Below are 16,513 nucleotides of genomic sequence, written 5' to 3'. Positions count from 1 at the left end.
GCATGCACACATCGTATGCACATGGAGAGGCCGTGATTTCAGGCCCAATATCTCAGAGTAGGAAGTACCTCAGGAGGGCTCCCTCCACACGACTGGGGGTGGGGGTGGGCGGGAATTAAACACACAGCAGGGAGAAAAAAGGAGAGAGAGCAGGAAAACTAACTCATTGGAGGGAGGACCAGCATTAAAACTACTTCAACTAAGGAGGGAGGAAGAGGAGGATAGCAAGAAAACCAAATCAGCTTGGTGGGGTGGGGGGGGGGTCTGCAGGGAGAGAGAGGGAAGTGATGGAAATAATACAAGAGGAATCAGTGCTGGGGAAGGGTTGTGCCTCGGGAGGAAATCAGGGAACACTATCAGTGGTTGGACAACAAAGTTAATTCAGCAGGAGGAAGGTCACACTGGCCCCAAGTTTCTGGACGTTCATTAAAGAACTAATGAAAAGGTCCAGTTTTTAAATTGCTTTGAAGGAGGTGCAGTTTTATCGGGCTCAATTTTCTCCGAGCCCGTTTTCTGGCATATTGCCTAAGTTGATGTTGCCTAAGAGAGGGTGTGGAGCCTGCGGTCTGCGCTGGAAAAAGGAGCCGGGCCTTCTGCGCATGCGCTGGGGAAAAAACTGATATTCTTGACGCCGCTGAAATGGCCGCGCATGCACAGTAGAGCTCCGAGTGAAGTGCCTTCTTGGTCAGCTGTGGCGAGTACCCTCCCCCGCCAAGCCTCTCCGGTGCCTTCCCACCGCTCTGTGGCACCCGATTTCGTGCCGGTCCATGTCTGCTCCGCTTCCCGCCCCTAGCCCAGGCTGAATGACCTCCGATGTACTTACCTGCGCTGATTTCTTTAACTCTCCGCAAGGGTTTTCTCGAGAGGCCACATACGATGGCCTAAGTAGAAATGGAGTAACTATTAGCTGGCAAAGTTGTCTAAATGGCCAGAATTGGCGTAAGTGGCTGGTAACATCCACTTTTGAGGGAAAAAAAACGTACCTAAAAAAAACGTAACTAACTGAAGTACGCTGGTGCAAATTGATTGGGGAAACTGGGGATTTTTAAATTAAAGCAGCCTCCTCCGAAAAAAATGGCGCAAATACTGGGGAAAATTGAGCCCATAGATTTTCAGGAAGTCCTGAATTTACCGTTTCTATGCAGGCTATGATTAGTTGTTAACTGCAGAGATAGATTTCTTAATTTCTATGCAAACAATGATGGGGAGTCAGGCCGTCATGTAATGTTAGTTCAGAGCTGTTCGGCTGTCGCATATCTTAAGCTCGAAGCTTGACCTATAGGTGTAACAAGTTTTGCCATGCAATGTGGTGGCCCATCTGCCAAATCAAATATATAATGGATAGATTTATATTATATTTGAAGCCTTAGAAAGAGGCGCTCCTAGTTCCTTGCACTAGATAGAGCTTAAGAGTTTTGAACACAAGTCATGAGGGATTGAAATATGAATCTGAAAGCATCTAAAATTATTACAGCAACAAAGCCAGTCAGTTGCGGATATCGACGGCAAATAAACTACAGTACAGTTCACAACAAGGTCTCAGAGACAAAAGAACGGAAGGAGATGACCTGATTAAGAATTTTGCCCCTTGCACATCCATCTCAAAGGGACAATGTGTTTCGACTTGCTCCCTCTCAGATGTCATGACCAACACTCCTATTTATATGTAATGACTGATCAAACTAGGAGAAATATAATTTGTTGCCTATATTGAAGCATAGTTAAACTTGCCAGCATACAGTGTAAATGGCTCCGTGAGTTCACAACTGCCTTTTTTCCAGTTTTCCTTGATGCAGGCAACATGCTAATCAACAGCAGCAACACATAAATGATTCTTTTTTTATTAAGACCCTGGGGGAGGAATTCGCATCCTCTGCACCCCCGTACCGCCTCCAGCGAAACTGCGCTGAGTTATCGGAGGCGCAAACTGACAGTACCACGCTCCCGCCAGTAGCACCCCGGGCCACTGTGCCGGCGGTGACGTCATTGCCGTGCGCATTGACCCGTTTTTGCCCAGGAGCGTGAGGCTGCCGCAGGCGATATTCGTGGGTTGTGAACCGGGCCGCACTCCGCTCACAGGGTGAAAATTATGCTGCTATTTTGTCTCAATGGCCAACTTACCGGTCGCGGCCTTGCATTGAAGATTTCGCGGGGTCTGTGCCGCCATGGTGGAGAAGTGGTGGCCCCCTCGCCCAATTGCAGAGCTCGCAGCATGCCCTCCTCTCTAACGAAAAAGCTGGAAAATTCCCGCGCTTTGTCCCCCCGACCCCGCCCCCGAGAGGAGGTGGAGCGCCCGATATTGCACTTCATTTCCTCTCGGAGCCGGGGCGGGACTTTCACACTGGGTGCAGGAAATCCCACCTCGCCACGGTTACTGCCCCCAAACGAGGTGTTACCGAATTCGGGCCTCTCATTTTAAAAAACAAACATCCAGTTATGATACTGCGATTTTGTAGCATAACATTAAACTTGCAGTGCAGTGCTGAAGCAAGCATTCAACGTGTTCAAGAACAGATACAATAGTTATTCAATACAAAGACAATGAGATTTTTAAAAACGCCCATGTCAACAAAGACCATTTTATTCTTCTCAAAAATACAAGCTGTAATGTTAACTGGTTGAAAATGAAAGGTCAGTGGTTAGACTTCAAAGTTAACCATTAGCTAAATTTTACTAACCTGGAAATGCATTAACAAGGATCTCATTGTTTTATATGTACATCAGTCTTCAGTTATAACATTCTGGTGAAATCCACCCAACATCAAAAGGGATTCTTCATTTACACAAGCATATTATAAAATAGTAAGTATCAAACAGAAACCCAGCACCACTACACGATTTAAATTCCTTACCGTTCAATTACATAGAAATTGTCTCCATCATCATTTTGATCAATGACGTGCTCTGAAGGCTCAACTTTCCTCTCGAACATTGCATCAAGGATTTCAAATATTTGTTCCTGTTAAAAATAATGGGGCATGATCAATTGATACAATTTAAAACAGAACATATTCCCAGCCTCTCCTTTCTGAAATGCCCCCCTTTTGTCTACCCTCTTTCAGCTATGTGAAAATAAACCATAATGAATGTAGTTTAGGCACCAAGGGAGTTTTTTGGTATGATGAAAAAGATCATGCATTTTTAGCCAATACTGCATCAATTCTCCAAACCTTCTGGTGACAAAGTATATTGGTGTAATGTTCCATTATTAAATACAATTCATAGTTGAAGAAGTATTCAAAACAACAATTATTTTAAAGCAAATTTGTGTATGGTTAACATTGATTTTTCAAAGTGTGCTACAATCATAATGCAATCAGCACAGATCTTCATACACATTCCATCCATTTATAATGTCTTGCACATAGCTCCATCTCCCCGTGTCACTTACTTCCTCTCTCACTTTGTTGATCAGCTCAAAATAGAGCAGCAGCAATTAGAACAGAAGAAATAAATTCAAAGCAAGGATACTGCCATGGGATACTACTAAGGATTAATGAAAACCACCAATCTTGAATTGGCAGTCAGAAGAACTACCAAGATAGGAGATGAAACCACTTCTTTCGGGGGGGGGGGGGGGGAATCAAACTTGCCTTTTTCTCAACAAGTGACATCTTCAATGCTCAAAATAAAAACAATCACAACTTTACTTAAACTTACAATAACATGGGAACATTTACTAAATATCAAATTACCTAAACCTCTCCGCCTCTCTATCCTCCTTTAAGATGCTCCTTAAAACCTACCTCTATGACCAAGCTTTTGGTCATCTGCCGTAATTTCTTCTTGTGGCTGAGTATCAAATTTATCTGTTTTGTCTTATAACACTGCTGTGAAGAGCCTTGGGATGTTTTACTACGTTAAAGGCACTATATAAATAAAAGTTGTTGTTGTGTGTTTCAGTATCTTCAGTCATGCTTTTACTTCAAGACCTTAATCTGGCTCAGCCCAGTTGTAGGGAGTTAACCAACCACACTTGTGCATTATGACCACAAGCAAATGGCAGAATTTCCCTCACTTAGCAGGAGGTTTCTCTGACTTTGTGTAGAAGGAATTTTTTTCTTGGAAATAAACTGAACATTGAATTCCCAAAACTTTATTTCAGGAATGTTTCATGTTTAAAGAAACAATAATTGCTCCTTTTCTATCATGAACTGAACATTAATGAATTAGAACAGAAAACTGCCAAATACAATTAAGAAAAACGTCTCAGGTATACATAGCCAATAAACTGTTGCTGGCTTGAAGAGACATGCAACAGACACAGACTGACACACACCAGAAAGGGTAGAAAATTGCCTGACCAAAAGTGCAGTTTACTTAAGGGAATTCTCCACATCACAAAAAAGTGGCAAATTTAAAACAGACCTAAAAAGTAGCTAAGATTATTCATTTTTCAATTGGGATCTATTTTACACTGGGGCAAACAAGTTGCATTCGCTGCATGTCAGCTAATCAAAATCGAAGCTGACAGTTTCGTAGAGAATTGTTTTCCGCCTGTGGTGGATGTCAAGTCACATCAGCATTCAAGATCAGGTCTGTAGAATTTTTACGGTGTTCGAACATAAATACTTAAATCATAATGAGTGTTAATAGGCCACAAAACCCACTGCAAATTTGCCAGTGCTTGTCCTTTTCAACAGAAGCCATCAGTGGAGGGGAAAAAATAAAGCATACTGCAGTCTGAGTTTAATTTAGACAAAGAGAAATGCAGCTGCTGGGCAGGTGCTTCTTACTGCAATGGACTAAATGTTCCAATTATGCTGGGATAGTCAAGTGTCTTGGTGTACAAATGTACCATTGAGTTGTAGAATATAGGCCGACGCTGAGATTTTCTCAATGGTCATGAACAACATGTTTAAGAAAGTATCAATCGGTGCTAATTTATAACCCTTTTCAGCATGTGAATAAAAAGTTCAGCAATTCAACTTGCATGGCCTTTGCACACCATAGGCTGCTGCTGTCAGCTGCAGAATTAATCATGGGGAAGCCTGCAAAAGGGGGTAGAAAATAACAGGTGTGCAAAAAAGTACAAAAGTATTTAGCATGAACAAGATCAATCCTGCAATTAACTACACAGAGCTTCAGTAATTAATTAAAAATCTCACTTCTATTCGAAAAGCAATTCGAAGGAAATACATGGCCGTACTGTTGAGAAACATAATTACCTCACACCGAACTACAACAGTTGAAGATGGCTACAATTGGTAGCACTTACCTCCAGCGGCGATTGTGGAGTTAGGCCCCACTGCAGTACTGGAGCACATAATCTAAAGGTGGTGCTACAATGCAGTGCTGTATTATTGAAGAAGCCATCTTCAAAGAGCAGCAGGGAGTTTCATCATTGCCGTGACTAACACCCCTCCTCTCAATAAACAACAGTAAACAATAAACAACAGATTAACTGTTCACTTATCTAACTTGCCATTTCCATCCATCATCCCTCCACTAACACTCAGAGAGCTATCCAATCAGTCCCCTTCCCCTGCCCTTTCCCATAACCTCTCAAATTTTTCTTTTTCAAATATTTAAGAAACAATTCTTCCACGACTGTTTCTCCCCAAATAATCCTCTTCAGAGTTAACCAATTATCTCTGTAATTGCAAATTTTGATATTGTACCCCTTATATGCAAGTCTAGATCACTGGACACATATTGTTTTATATATATTTTTTGAGAATAGCAATGGTCCTAAAAGCTGACCCCCAGAGGACAACACGGCTTCCATTGCTCAGGTGAAAAAAGTATCCATTAACCACCTTAATATTCATGCTGACAAATTCCCTTGATGATGCATCTCAATTATATCAATAAGCCTCCTATGTGGCACCTTGTCAAATGCCTTAAAATCCATATACATGGCAGACACCATTGTTTGATCAATATAATCTGTTATTCCTTCAAAGAAATCTATTAAATGTTAGATACGACATGGCTTTTACAAATATGCACTGGCTCTTCTTAAACAACCCATTTATTTTTAACTTACCCCATTTTATTACCATTGGATTAGATCCTAGTTATCTGGACTATTCCTTTGACTCTGCTTGAACAGAGGTGTTATAAAGGCAACCTTCAAATCCTCTGACACAACTTTGAAAGACTGCGGTCAGAGTCTCTGCTATTTCTCTCAGATTCCCCTAGGCATTCTAGGATGCGTGCCATCATGGCCCAGTTCCACCAACTTTTTTAAACAGGTACTCCTTCCTTACCCAGTTAGCCTATCTAATTGCTTCATCCCATCCTCTTGTACCCTTTCATAACCCTCTATTCCCTTCTTCCTTATGTTTGTCTAGCCACCCCTTTGTCTAGCTGCATCTATACTATTTGTTTCAACCACTCCCTGTGGTAGCGAGTTCCACATTCGAACCACTCTTTGGGTAAAAACGTTTCTTCTGAATTCTCTATTGGATTTCTTGGTGACTATTTTATATTGATGGCCTCTAGTTATGCTCTTCCCCACAAGTGGAAACATTCTCTCTGTATCCACTCTATCAAAACCTTTCATAATTTTAAAGACCTCTATTAGGTCACCCCTCAGCCTTCTTTTTTCAAGAGAAAAATGACCCAGCCTGTTCATCCTTTCCTGATAGGTCTACCCTCGCATTTCTGGTATCATCCTTGCAAATCTTCTCTGCACCCTCTTCAGTGCCTCTGTATCCTTTTTATAATATGTAGTACGCAATGTGGTCTAACCATGGTTCAATGCAGGTTTAGCATAACTTCCCAACTTTTCAATTCTATACCTCTAGAAATAAACCCTAGTGCTTAGTCTGCATTTTTTATGGTCTTGCTAACCTGTGTAACAACTTTTACTAATTTGTGTATTTGTACTCCGAGATCCCCTTGTTCCTCTACCCCACCAAGACTCGAACCCTCCAAGTAATAAGCAACCACCCTATTCTTCCTACCAAAATGCAATATCTCACATTTATCCGTGTTGAAATTCACTTGCAATTATATGCCCATTCTGCAAGTTTATTAATGTTCTCCTGTAATTTGTTGCAGTCCTCCTCAGTACTGACTACCTTGCTCCCAATTTGGTGTAATCCGCAATATCGTTAATGTAAATTGTTAACAACAGCACTGATCCTTGTGGAACACCACTACCCACCTTCTGCCACTGCACTCCACAGCTGACTAAGTACTTAATGTGTGCCTCTTTCCTTATCCTCAATTGTCCCCCTTAAGGCTTTATTCATCCATGGAGTCTCATTAGTGTTTAGTTTGTTCTTTTCTTTTAGTGGAATATATTGTTCCTGCACTCTGTTGAACACCGTTTTAAATGTTTCCAATTGCTGTTCTACATCGTTGTTTGCCAATATTGTTGCCCATTTTACTTTCCTCACGTTCTATTCTCTGTCCCTCAAAATCAGCATTTCTACAATCTATTAACAAGGCTTTTGTCATATTTATGTCCTTCTCAATTATTATCGTAAAGTGTATTATATTATGGTCACTATTGCCTAGATGTTCCCCTACTTTTACTTCTCTTATCTGCTCTGGTTCATTCCCCATTATTGATCCAACGACGAATCCTTCCTTGTTGGTCTTTTCGCATTTTGGGTTAGAAAAAAGTCCTGTACATATTGTAGGAACTCCATTCCCTTAACCCCTTTACCTACCTCTTCTGTCCAATTAGTATCAGGGTAGTTGAAATCCCCCATGATTATTATTCTATGTTTTTTACTAATTTCCCTAATTTGTCTGAATATTTCTTCCTCCACTTCCCTTCCACTATTAGGTGGTCTGTAGACTACGCCTATTAGTGACTGATCCTTTATTATCTTTTATCTCTATCAATATGGATTCTATTTTTGTCTTGCTGATATCTGTGTCACTTTTTCTACTGCCATATGTTATCCCTAATAAGTACAGATACTCCACCTCCCCTTTTTCCCCCCTCTATCTTTTCTAAATATATTATACCCGGTAATGTTTAATTTTCTTTTATTCGTTCACAGGATTTGGGCGTCGCTGGCTCAACTCCCCTGTTTTATTACGGACACTGTGTCCATTGCTGCACAGACAGTTTAAGTCATTTTTAATAGGATTTCCTCTCACTTTATGTTTAACCATCTTTTTAAATTCCTGTTCTATAACTCTATTTATTCCCTTGCTATCAATGTCCCCCCTTACTTTATTCTTTCCTATGCTCTCGTTTCCTGTTTTGTTTATATTTAGGCTGGTTACATTTCTTGTAGATCCCTTCCCCTATCTTACTAGTTTAATGCCTTTGCCAGCTCCCTATTTACCCTTTCCGCTCAGACATGGGTTCCATCCCGGTTCAGGTGGAGCCTGTCCCATCAGTACAGCTCCTCCGTGTCCCAGTACTGGGTCCAGTGTCCCATGAAGAGAAACCCCTCTTTCCCACACCAGTCCTTCAGCCACATGTTAATTCTCCTGCTCTGTCTGCTTCTATGCCCCATTTGCATGTGGCTCAGGCAATAATCCAGAGATTATTACCCTCAAGGTCCTGCTTTTTAATTTAGAGCCCAACTCCTGATACTCTTTCAGCAGGACTTCCTCCTCCCTGTTCCGACCGATGTTGTTTGCTCCAACATGGACTCCCTCCCTTTCTAAATTCCTTGCCAGCCCACCTCGAGATATCCCTCACCCAGGCACTGGGTAGGCAATACACCTTTCATGATTCTTGTTCTTGGCTACAGAGGACGCTATTATCCCCCTAATTATAGAGACCCTATTATCTCTCTTCGACACTGCTCTTCCCCTCCCCGCCCTCCCCACCCCCACCCATGGAGAGCCTTCTGCGCCTCGGTGCCTTGTGGTTGTCCTCTCTGCAGTCTTTCTCCTTGTCCTCACAGGTAGCGAGTACCCATACCTGTTGGACAGGACCAGTGTCTGCAGGACCTCCTTATCAACTTCTCCTAAATCCGCGCTCCTCAATGGTCACACCCTCCCTTTCCTGTCCTTTCACCTTCTTAAAAATGTGTTAACTCCAGCAATGACTTTACAGATCACTTTTTTTTTGCTGCAAAATGCAGCTGACTGTATTCTAGATGAAACTGTCCAGAAATTCCTCCCCCTCCCTTATGTCTCGGAGTGTCTCCAATTCGCACTCCAGCTCAAAGGACTGAGTGGGAGAGATTCGAGGTGAAGACATCTCCTGCAGACATGTGTGCTCAGGACAGTCTCGCTGTCCATAAACTCCCACATACTGCAGTCCAGGCACACAACCTGCCCTGCCATATCTTAAGTCTAGGCTTATTTTATTTATTTAATTTGTTAAAATCTTTATTTAATAATTACTTATAGATATATTACAGACTGGAATTTAGAAGAATGAGGGGATCTCATAGAAACATAGAAAATTCTGACGGGATTGGACAGGTTAGATGCAGGAAGAATGTTCCCGATGTTGGGGAAGTCCAGAACCAGGGGTCACAGTCTAAGGATAAGAGGTAAGCCATTTAGGACCGAGATGAGGAGAAACTTCTTCACTCAAAGAATTGTGAATCTGTGGAATTCTCTACCACAGAAAGTTGTTGAGGCCAGTTTGTTAGATATATTCAAAAGGGAGTTGGATGTGGCCCTTAAGGCTAAAGGGATCAAGGGGTATGAAGAGAAAGCAGGAAAGGGGTACTGAAGTTGCATGTTCAACCATGATCATATTGAACGGTGGTGCAGGCTCGAAGGGCCAAATGGCCTACTGCTGCACCGATTTTCTATGTTGTTATGTTTCTATTAATTAGTTTAACTGTTAAGCTATCAATTTAATACAGTACTTTTTAGTTTTCTAGTCCTAGTTTAAACCACTATCCTCGGCTCAAGAGAAAAAAACCTTCATATTCACCTACCTGCTGTCCTGTGACGTCACTCCTTGTTTTTTGGAGGAAATCGTGGAAGGTACCTCGCTGCTGCTTCCAGTTATTATTCTTCTTCTTGGCCGGTCCCTTGTATCGAGGATGACTTGCTTCCACACCAAAAAGGGATGAGTTCACAGGTGTTTCGATGATGGACCTGATATTCCCGGTCCCGAACTACATGTTAAAGGGTGGAAGATGCCTGTGCGTGGATTTTTGTAACGTGTGGCCATTGCACACCAGCCACCACACAGGCTTGACAGAGCTCGGTCTTGGTCCAGTGGCAAGGATTAACCAAAATGACTGGAGACCAGCTCTGCTGCACGGACCTGGTGCGCGTATCGCAGTGTGGGCTGGTCCATGCTGCCCCAGGGCCCTCGCCTCTGCTGGGCCCCGATCATGTCGCTCCATGATCACTCGCCGCTCCTTCGCCCCGACCTCGCCACTCCTGCCCACACTCAAATCACTAACCTTAGTGACCTCGCTTCCAGTTAGGTCCGCACTGTCTCTCCACTTGCTGCTTTATGTCCTGCTGCCACCGTCGCTTGGTTACAATTAGATAGTTAAAAGTGGAACCAAGTGAGGGTAGTCACACTCGGCTGGACAATGAAGGAGTGACGTTGGAGGAGGTTGGTGTGGTCAACCGTATCAAAGGCTGTAGAAGTGTTGAGACGGACAAGGAGAGATAGAGCACCACAGTTAAAGTCACAGAGGAGGTCATTCTTGTCTTTGATTTGGGCCATTTCAGTGTTGTGGTAGGGTTGGAAATCTGATTAGAGAGATTCAAACATGGAGTTGCAGGAAGGACGGGCATGGATTTGGGAAGCAACAACGCATTCAAGGAATTCAGAGATGAAAGAGAGAGAGGAAATTGGGTGTTAGTTTACAAGGACAGAGGGATTGAAAGCTGGGTTTTTCACGAGTGGGACGATGATGGTGGATTTGAAAAAAGAGGAAACCATTTACAATGCCAGGAAGCACATGGGCCAAGATGGGTAGATGGATGGTGAGCAGTTTAGTGGAAATGGGGTTGACAGAGCAGATGTTGGGTCTCGTGGATAAGATGACCTTGGAGAGGGCAGATGGGGAAGGATAGGAGAGAAACTAGAGAAAGACGCAAGTTTTAGGTATGTAAGAACTTTGGGGGATGCGTGGCTTGGTGGGCAAGGGGAAGGGGGGTTGTGACAAAGGCAACTGAATGGCTGGACTTAATCTGGTCCATGAGTTTTTCCACTCTGTTGGTCAGAGGGAGTAGGGAAGAGGGGTTTAAGGAGTTGGTTGTCAGTGCAGAAAAGTAGACCAGGGTTATCTTTGCCTTCTAGGATAATTCAGGAGCAGTGAGCGGTTTTTGCAGAGGAGGGCAAGGCCCAATACAATGTTCCCTTTAAGCTGTGTGGCAGTGCAGTGCTCTGAAGCTCTTGTGCAGCCGGCTCATCAGCTTTTTTTTTAAATACATACATACGCAGTATTTTGAATGGGCCATGCAACCTAGTAAAGGGGCCGCTCTCACAAAAAAAAAAGTAAAGGGAACATTGGCCCAATAGTGCTTGATGTGGTCCAGCCAGATCTGGCAATGGGTGGCTTAACCAGTTATGCACCAGATACACTGAAGTCTGTGCACCTTGGGCCCGAGTGTGAGAAAATGGGGGGCATACCAGACCGCACGACTAATGTGGGAGAGTGTTATGGGTTTGTACGGGGTGAAAGGGAATCAAAGACGGAGGTGAGGGAGTGATTGCATATATCGATAGCTGCACAAAGTATCATGGCGAATGGCGGGCTAAAGGCTGGACACAGTTGGGACTACATTTAATCTCTCTGCCACTCCTTCATCCTCTACAATATGTCCTGTTTTTCTCTCTAATTGCCCTACCTTTTCTTTAACCATTCTTTTGCATGTTTATAAAATCCTTGAATATTTTCTTCGTGTTATCTGCCTATCACATACCTTCAGCTTTTCCAATTATTTTTTGCTTTTCATCCATATTTTCTATTCTTCCTTTGATTTTATTTTGTACCGTTAGCCCTAAATTTCTCATGTGCCTCTAATTCTCCTTTCAATTTTTCTACTCAGCCTTGCTTGATGCATTTGCCAATTTTTCTTCCCATTTTATATGTAAAGTTCCCTTTTGTCTTGTTGAAATTTGTTATTTCCCCCACTCAATTATCTTAACCTTTCAGCATTCCCTCTCTTTTTCAATTTTATATCAAACCTAATTATGTTTGGTCACTGTTTCAGCTGTGGCTCAGTGGGAAGCACCCTCCCCTCTGAGTCAGAAGGTTGTGGGTTCAATTCCCACTGCAGAGATTTGAGCACAAAAATCTAATCTGACATGCCAGTGCAGTACTTAAACCAAGGCCCCGTCTGTTCTCAGGCAGACGCAAATGATCCCATGGCACTATTTCGAAGAAGATCTGAGGAGTTCTCCCCGGTGACCTGGCCAATATTTATCCCTCAATCAACATCACTAAAACAGATTATCTGGTCATTATCACATTGCTGTTTGTGGGAGCTTGCTGTGTGCAAATTGGCTGCCACATTTCTTACATTACAACAGTGACGACACTTCAAAAGTACTTTACTGGCTATAAAGCGCTTTGAGAAGTCCAGTGGTCGTGAAAGGCGCTATATAAATGCAATCTTTCTTTTTTCTTTCTTGCATAAGTTACTTGCCTCACTTCATTTTGTTGAACAAATTGGACTAAAAACACAATGATCTCAAAAGTAGTCCTGGAAGCACTGTAGAAACCACTCCCTTGTTTCTACTTGCATTACATATTATCCAAGGATAACTGAAGTCATCCATTTTATGGCCCTGTTATTTCCGCATATTTTCTAACATGTCTATATTTTACTGCCTCTATTTCCTTTCCACTGTTCTGGAATCTGCGACAAATTTCTAAAACAGTAGCAGCTTTCTTCTTATTGCTTAACTCTAACCAAATAGATTCCACTTGTGCACCATCCCTACATCGTGCTCACTTGCTTGTGTTGCAATGGTAACTTTGCTACTGCCACCCATCCTCCCTTTTTTCCTATTCTTTCCTCCCAGAATACTTTGTAACTAGGAATGTTTAGCTCCCAGTTCTACATTAGCCCAAGCCAAGTCTCTTCAAGCTTTTATGTCAGACCCATCCCCTCATAACAATTTGTGCCTCTCACTCACCAAGTTTATTTCGAATATACTTTCTGAATTTATATACGTACAACTCAAACCTATCACTATCCAGCTAACAGTTTTACTCTTTCAGTACTTTTCCTTCTGATCTGTTCTTAATCAATTTTCTGTTTAGCTCATGCTTCATTGATCACTCACTTTGCTTTCCTATCTGTTTTTGTCTCCTTCCCCCTGTTTGTAGTTGCACTCACAACGCATGCAGTGATACTGCACAGGTGAGCAACATTTGGATTCTTTGCATGTGCCTTTTGATTTTTTTTGTGGAAAGTCAGCAGTGCCATTGAACTTGATGTGAATTTGTGGAAATTTGGGGCCATCTGTTCAGCCTTATAATATTAGATTTTTGCAAATCAGCATTTAATTTGCGGGAAGTTTTGTTCGTCTCTATCTTCAGTGTCAGCTGTGGCTCAGTGGGTAGCACACTCACCTGAGTCAGAAGGTTGTGGGTTCAAGTCCCACTCCAGGAGGTTGAGCACATAAAAAAAAATCTAGGCTGACACTCCAGGGAGCGCTGCACTGTCGGAGGTGCTATCTTTTGGATGAGATGTTAAACTGGGATCCCGTCTGCCCTCTCAGGTGGATGAAAATATCCCATGGTATTACTTTGAAGAATAGCGGGAGTTATCTCCACTGTCCTGGCCAATATTTATCCCTCAATCAACATAATAAACAGATTGGTGGAGAAATTGCCCCACGCCCCAAAAGCACAATTTGAATTGAGTATTGAGCGCCGAGACGGGCCGCTAAATGTAGCTGAATTAGGGTCTTTGTCTGAAAATGAGTTGCGGGGTGGTATCGGAGGCATGATTCGCCTCCGTGGCGCGGTAGTGCGGCGTTAGCGGGCGTGAGGCTCAGCACCGCACTGATGACTTCATAAGGGGAGGGCCTCTTTGAACACTGCAGCTACTTTCCTGGCGCCCACTGAGCCACTAGGGAGCGTTTCGGCCGAGCTGTATGTTGGCATCCCAGCCGAACCAGCGGCTGCCATTGTCGGCCGACCAGAAAAAGATGGTGGCCATGAAACAAGGCCCTTCCCTTTCAAGGCAGCCGGGGCGTCCCAGCCACGACAGCTTCACGACCTGTGGGGCACAAAGGGGTCGGCACGCACGTCAATGACATCATCGCCGTATGTGCCCTGCCTGGGGCGAAAAGTAAGGGATGCAGCGCATTCGCCTGCGGCATCTAGAGGGCATCTCAGGGCGAGATGATAAATCATTAGCGACCCGTTAGTGCCTCCCAGAAGCGCTATAAAAAGGGGAAATATCGGCTCATTATCACATTACTGTCTATGGGAGCTTGCTGTGCGCAAATTGGCTGTTGTATTTCCCACATTTCAACAGTGACTACAAGTACTTCATTGGCTGTAAAGTGCTTTGCGACGTCTGGTGGTCGTGAAAGGCACTATATAAATGCAAGTCTTTCTTTCGTTAAGGCCAAAGTTCTCAAAGGGTCATTGGTTTTCAATAAAATCCAAACAAAATGCTCCAGATAAAAATATATACAAACCAAGAATGCCAATTTAAAGAATAAGTCAAATGTTCTAGCCATATTAAAAGTACTATTTATTCAAAGTTGGACACCAACGAACAGCGGCTGCTGTTGACCACCAACTTCTTATCAGCATGCATCCAGGCAGACTAAACCAACTTCCAGAGTCTCATGAAAACACCTCGTATAATACTGGAAAGGAAAATGAAATCCTCCCATTAACCTGGCACACCACTCTAACCACAAAGATTAAAATCTGCATTCCTCTACCAGACACAGGTAGATGAAGGCTCCAATTTTGGAGAAGCAGTACATCTTGGCAAACACGAAAGATTTCTACAGAGCTTGTGTCCGAATTACCTTCATTATTTAAAAAAATAGAAGCTCTCTCTACCGTACAGCATTCCTCGGCCTTTGTAAGCCAACATTCTTGGCTGCTCACCGGAATCAGCATAAGCAGCCCATGATGATTCAACCTCTGTTTTTCTCTAACATGTGCTCCGCATGGCCCCTCCCCAAACAGCTCAGTCAGGAAGTCACAGGAAAAGTCTTAGGCAAAAACAACATGCTGTCTTTGTATGCAAGAGGACCAATCCACTACGTCACTCAAGGTACACAATGAACAAAAATGCCAGCACCAACGTCAACTCCTGCCTCTGCCTCTGCCTCCGCCCCCCCGTGCCCCCCCCCGCCCCCACACCCCCACCTCCTCTTCACTCACGCCCTCCAAATTGTGGGAGAAATGAAGAATGGGTTAACTCAAGCACCAGCTTCTTTACCTCTTTCTTATTGCATCAATTTACTTGCAGAGTCCAGGAGACAAGCACATTTCTGGCTTCTTTCTCAGGAAACAATACACAAAGGGAGAGGATAGAAGGAGGAAGATATTCATTTTTGGGATCCTTACGAAGGATGTTTTGCCTTTATTGAAAGCACTACATAAATGCAAGCTGCTGTTATACTATTTACCACCCCCAATCAGTATGGCTATGATAATTTGTATGATGTACATTAACTCAATTATTTTAAATGGGTCAACACCTCCATTCAAATAGTGGAAAAAGGAATGTCATACCACTGTATCAAGCATTAGTTGACGAATATTGCCAACATCAGGCGGCTTTGATCTACTCTACAAATGAGCAGACTATTTCACTGATTCAAAATCGGCCTAGTTATGCCAAACAATTTTTCCGATGGAGGGGATAAAATAGACAGTAGTCCACATAAGACCCCAAATCATGCCCCCACCCGTTCCCAAGGGTACTTGCATACAAGCAATACTCACCACTGAGATGGGTCTAATTTTAACGAACACAAAAAAATTCATATAATCTGTCTAATCCAGCACAGTGCATCCTTGCCACTGAATGAAATGAAAATAAGACGAAACACGAGTTTGTACTTGTGCGCTTGATACATTATTATTTACATAACGAATACAATTAAAATAGATACTTGTGGTGACACAAATTAGAAATACATACACAAAGGGCCCAAGTTTCCACATGATTCGCGCCTGATTTTTAGGAGCAACTGGTGGAGAACGGACGATCTTAGAAATCGCAATTCTCCACATTTTTTTTTCTGCAGTTCTAGTCAGGTAGAACAGTTCTACTTTAGAACAGAATTTTTTCTTCAAAAGGGGGCGTGTCCGGCCACTGACGCCTGATTTGAAAGTTTCCACAGTGAAAATGTACTCCAAACTAAAGTAGAATGGAGCCAGTGAAGATTTTTGTAGAACTGAAAAAACCTGTTCTACACATTAAAAAATCAGGCGCAGGTTACAAATTAGGCGTCCAGAACGAGGTGGGGGGGAAGGGAACTCATTAAATTCGACAATAAATCCTTATTTATACTTCTACAAATATTATACAAATAAATCCAACCTGAATAAACATTTATAAGCCAAGAAAAGATTAAATAAACCATCTTCCTACCTGTGTGAAAGGGAGAATTCTGCAGCTGTTCGTGCTGCTGAGCGAGAGAGGGAGGGAGAGAGGGGAGAGAGGGAGGAAGGGG

At 42.9% G+C, this 16,513-nt stretch overlaps 1 protein-coding gene across 1 annotated transcript in view; it reads right to left on the bottom strand.

Moving 5' to 3' along the window:
* Positions 1-16,513, bottom strand: part of slc25a20 (solute carrier family 25 member 20) — a 443,188-nt gene that overhangs the window by 67,946 nt on the left and 358,729 nt on the right. Inside the window, exon 11 of the mRNA XM_070895604.1 lies at positions 2,853-2,959. Coding sequence (XP_070751705.1) covers positions 2,853-2,959 — 107 coding nt within the window. The remainder of the gene's footprint in view (positions 1-2,852; positions 2,960-16,513) is intronic.

This window comes from Pristiophorus japonicus, chromosome 12, assembly GCF_044704955.1.
Source record: "Pristiophorus japonicus isolate sPriJap1 chromosome 12, sPriJap1.hap1, whole genome shotgun sequence".
Taxonomy (NCBI): domain Eukaryota; kingdom Metazoa; phylum Chordata; class Chondrichthyes; family Pristiophoridae; genus Pristiophorus; species Pristiophorus japonicus.
Note: the sequence above shows the minus strand (reverse complement) of the source record. Positions and strands in the feature narration are given on the sequence as shown.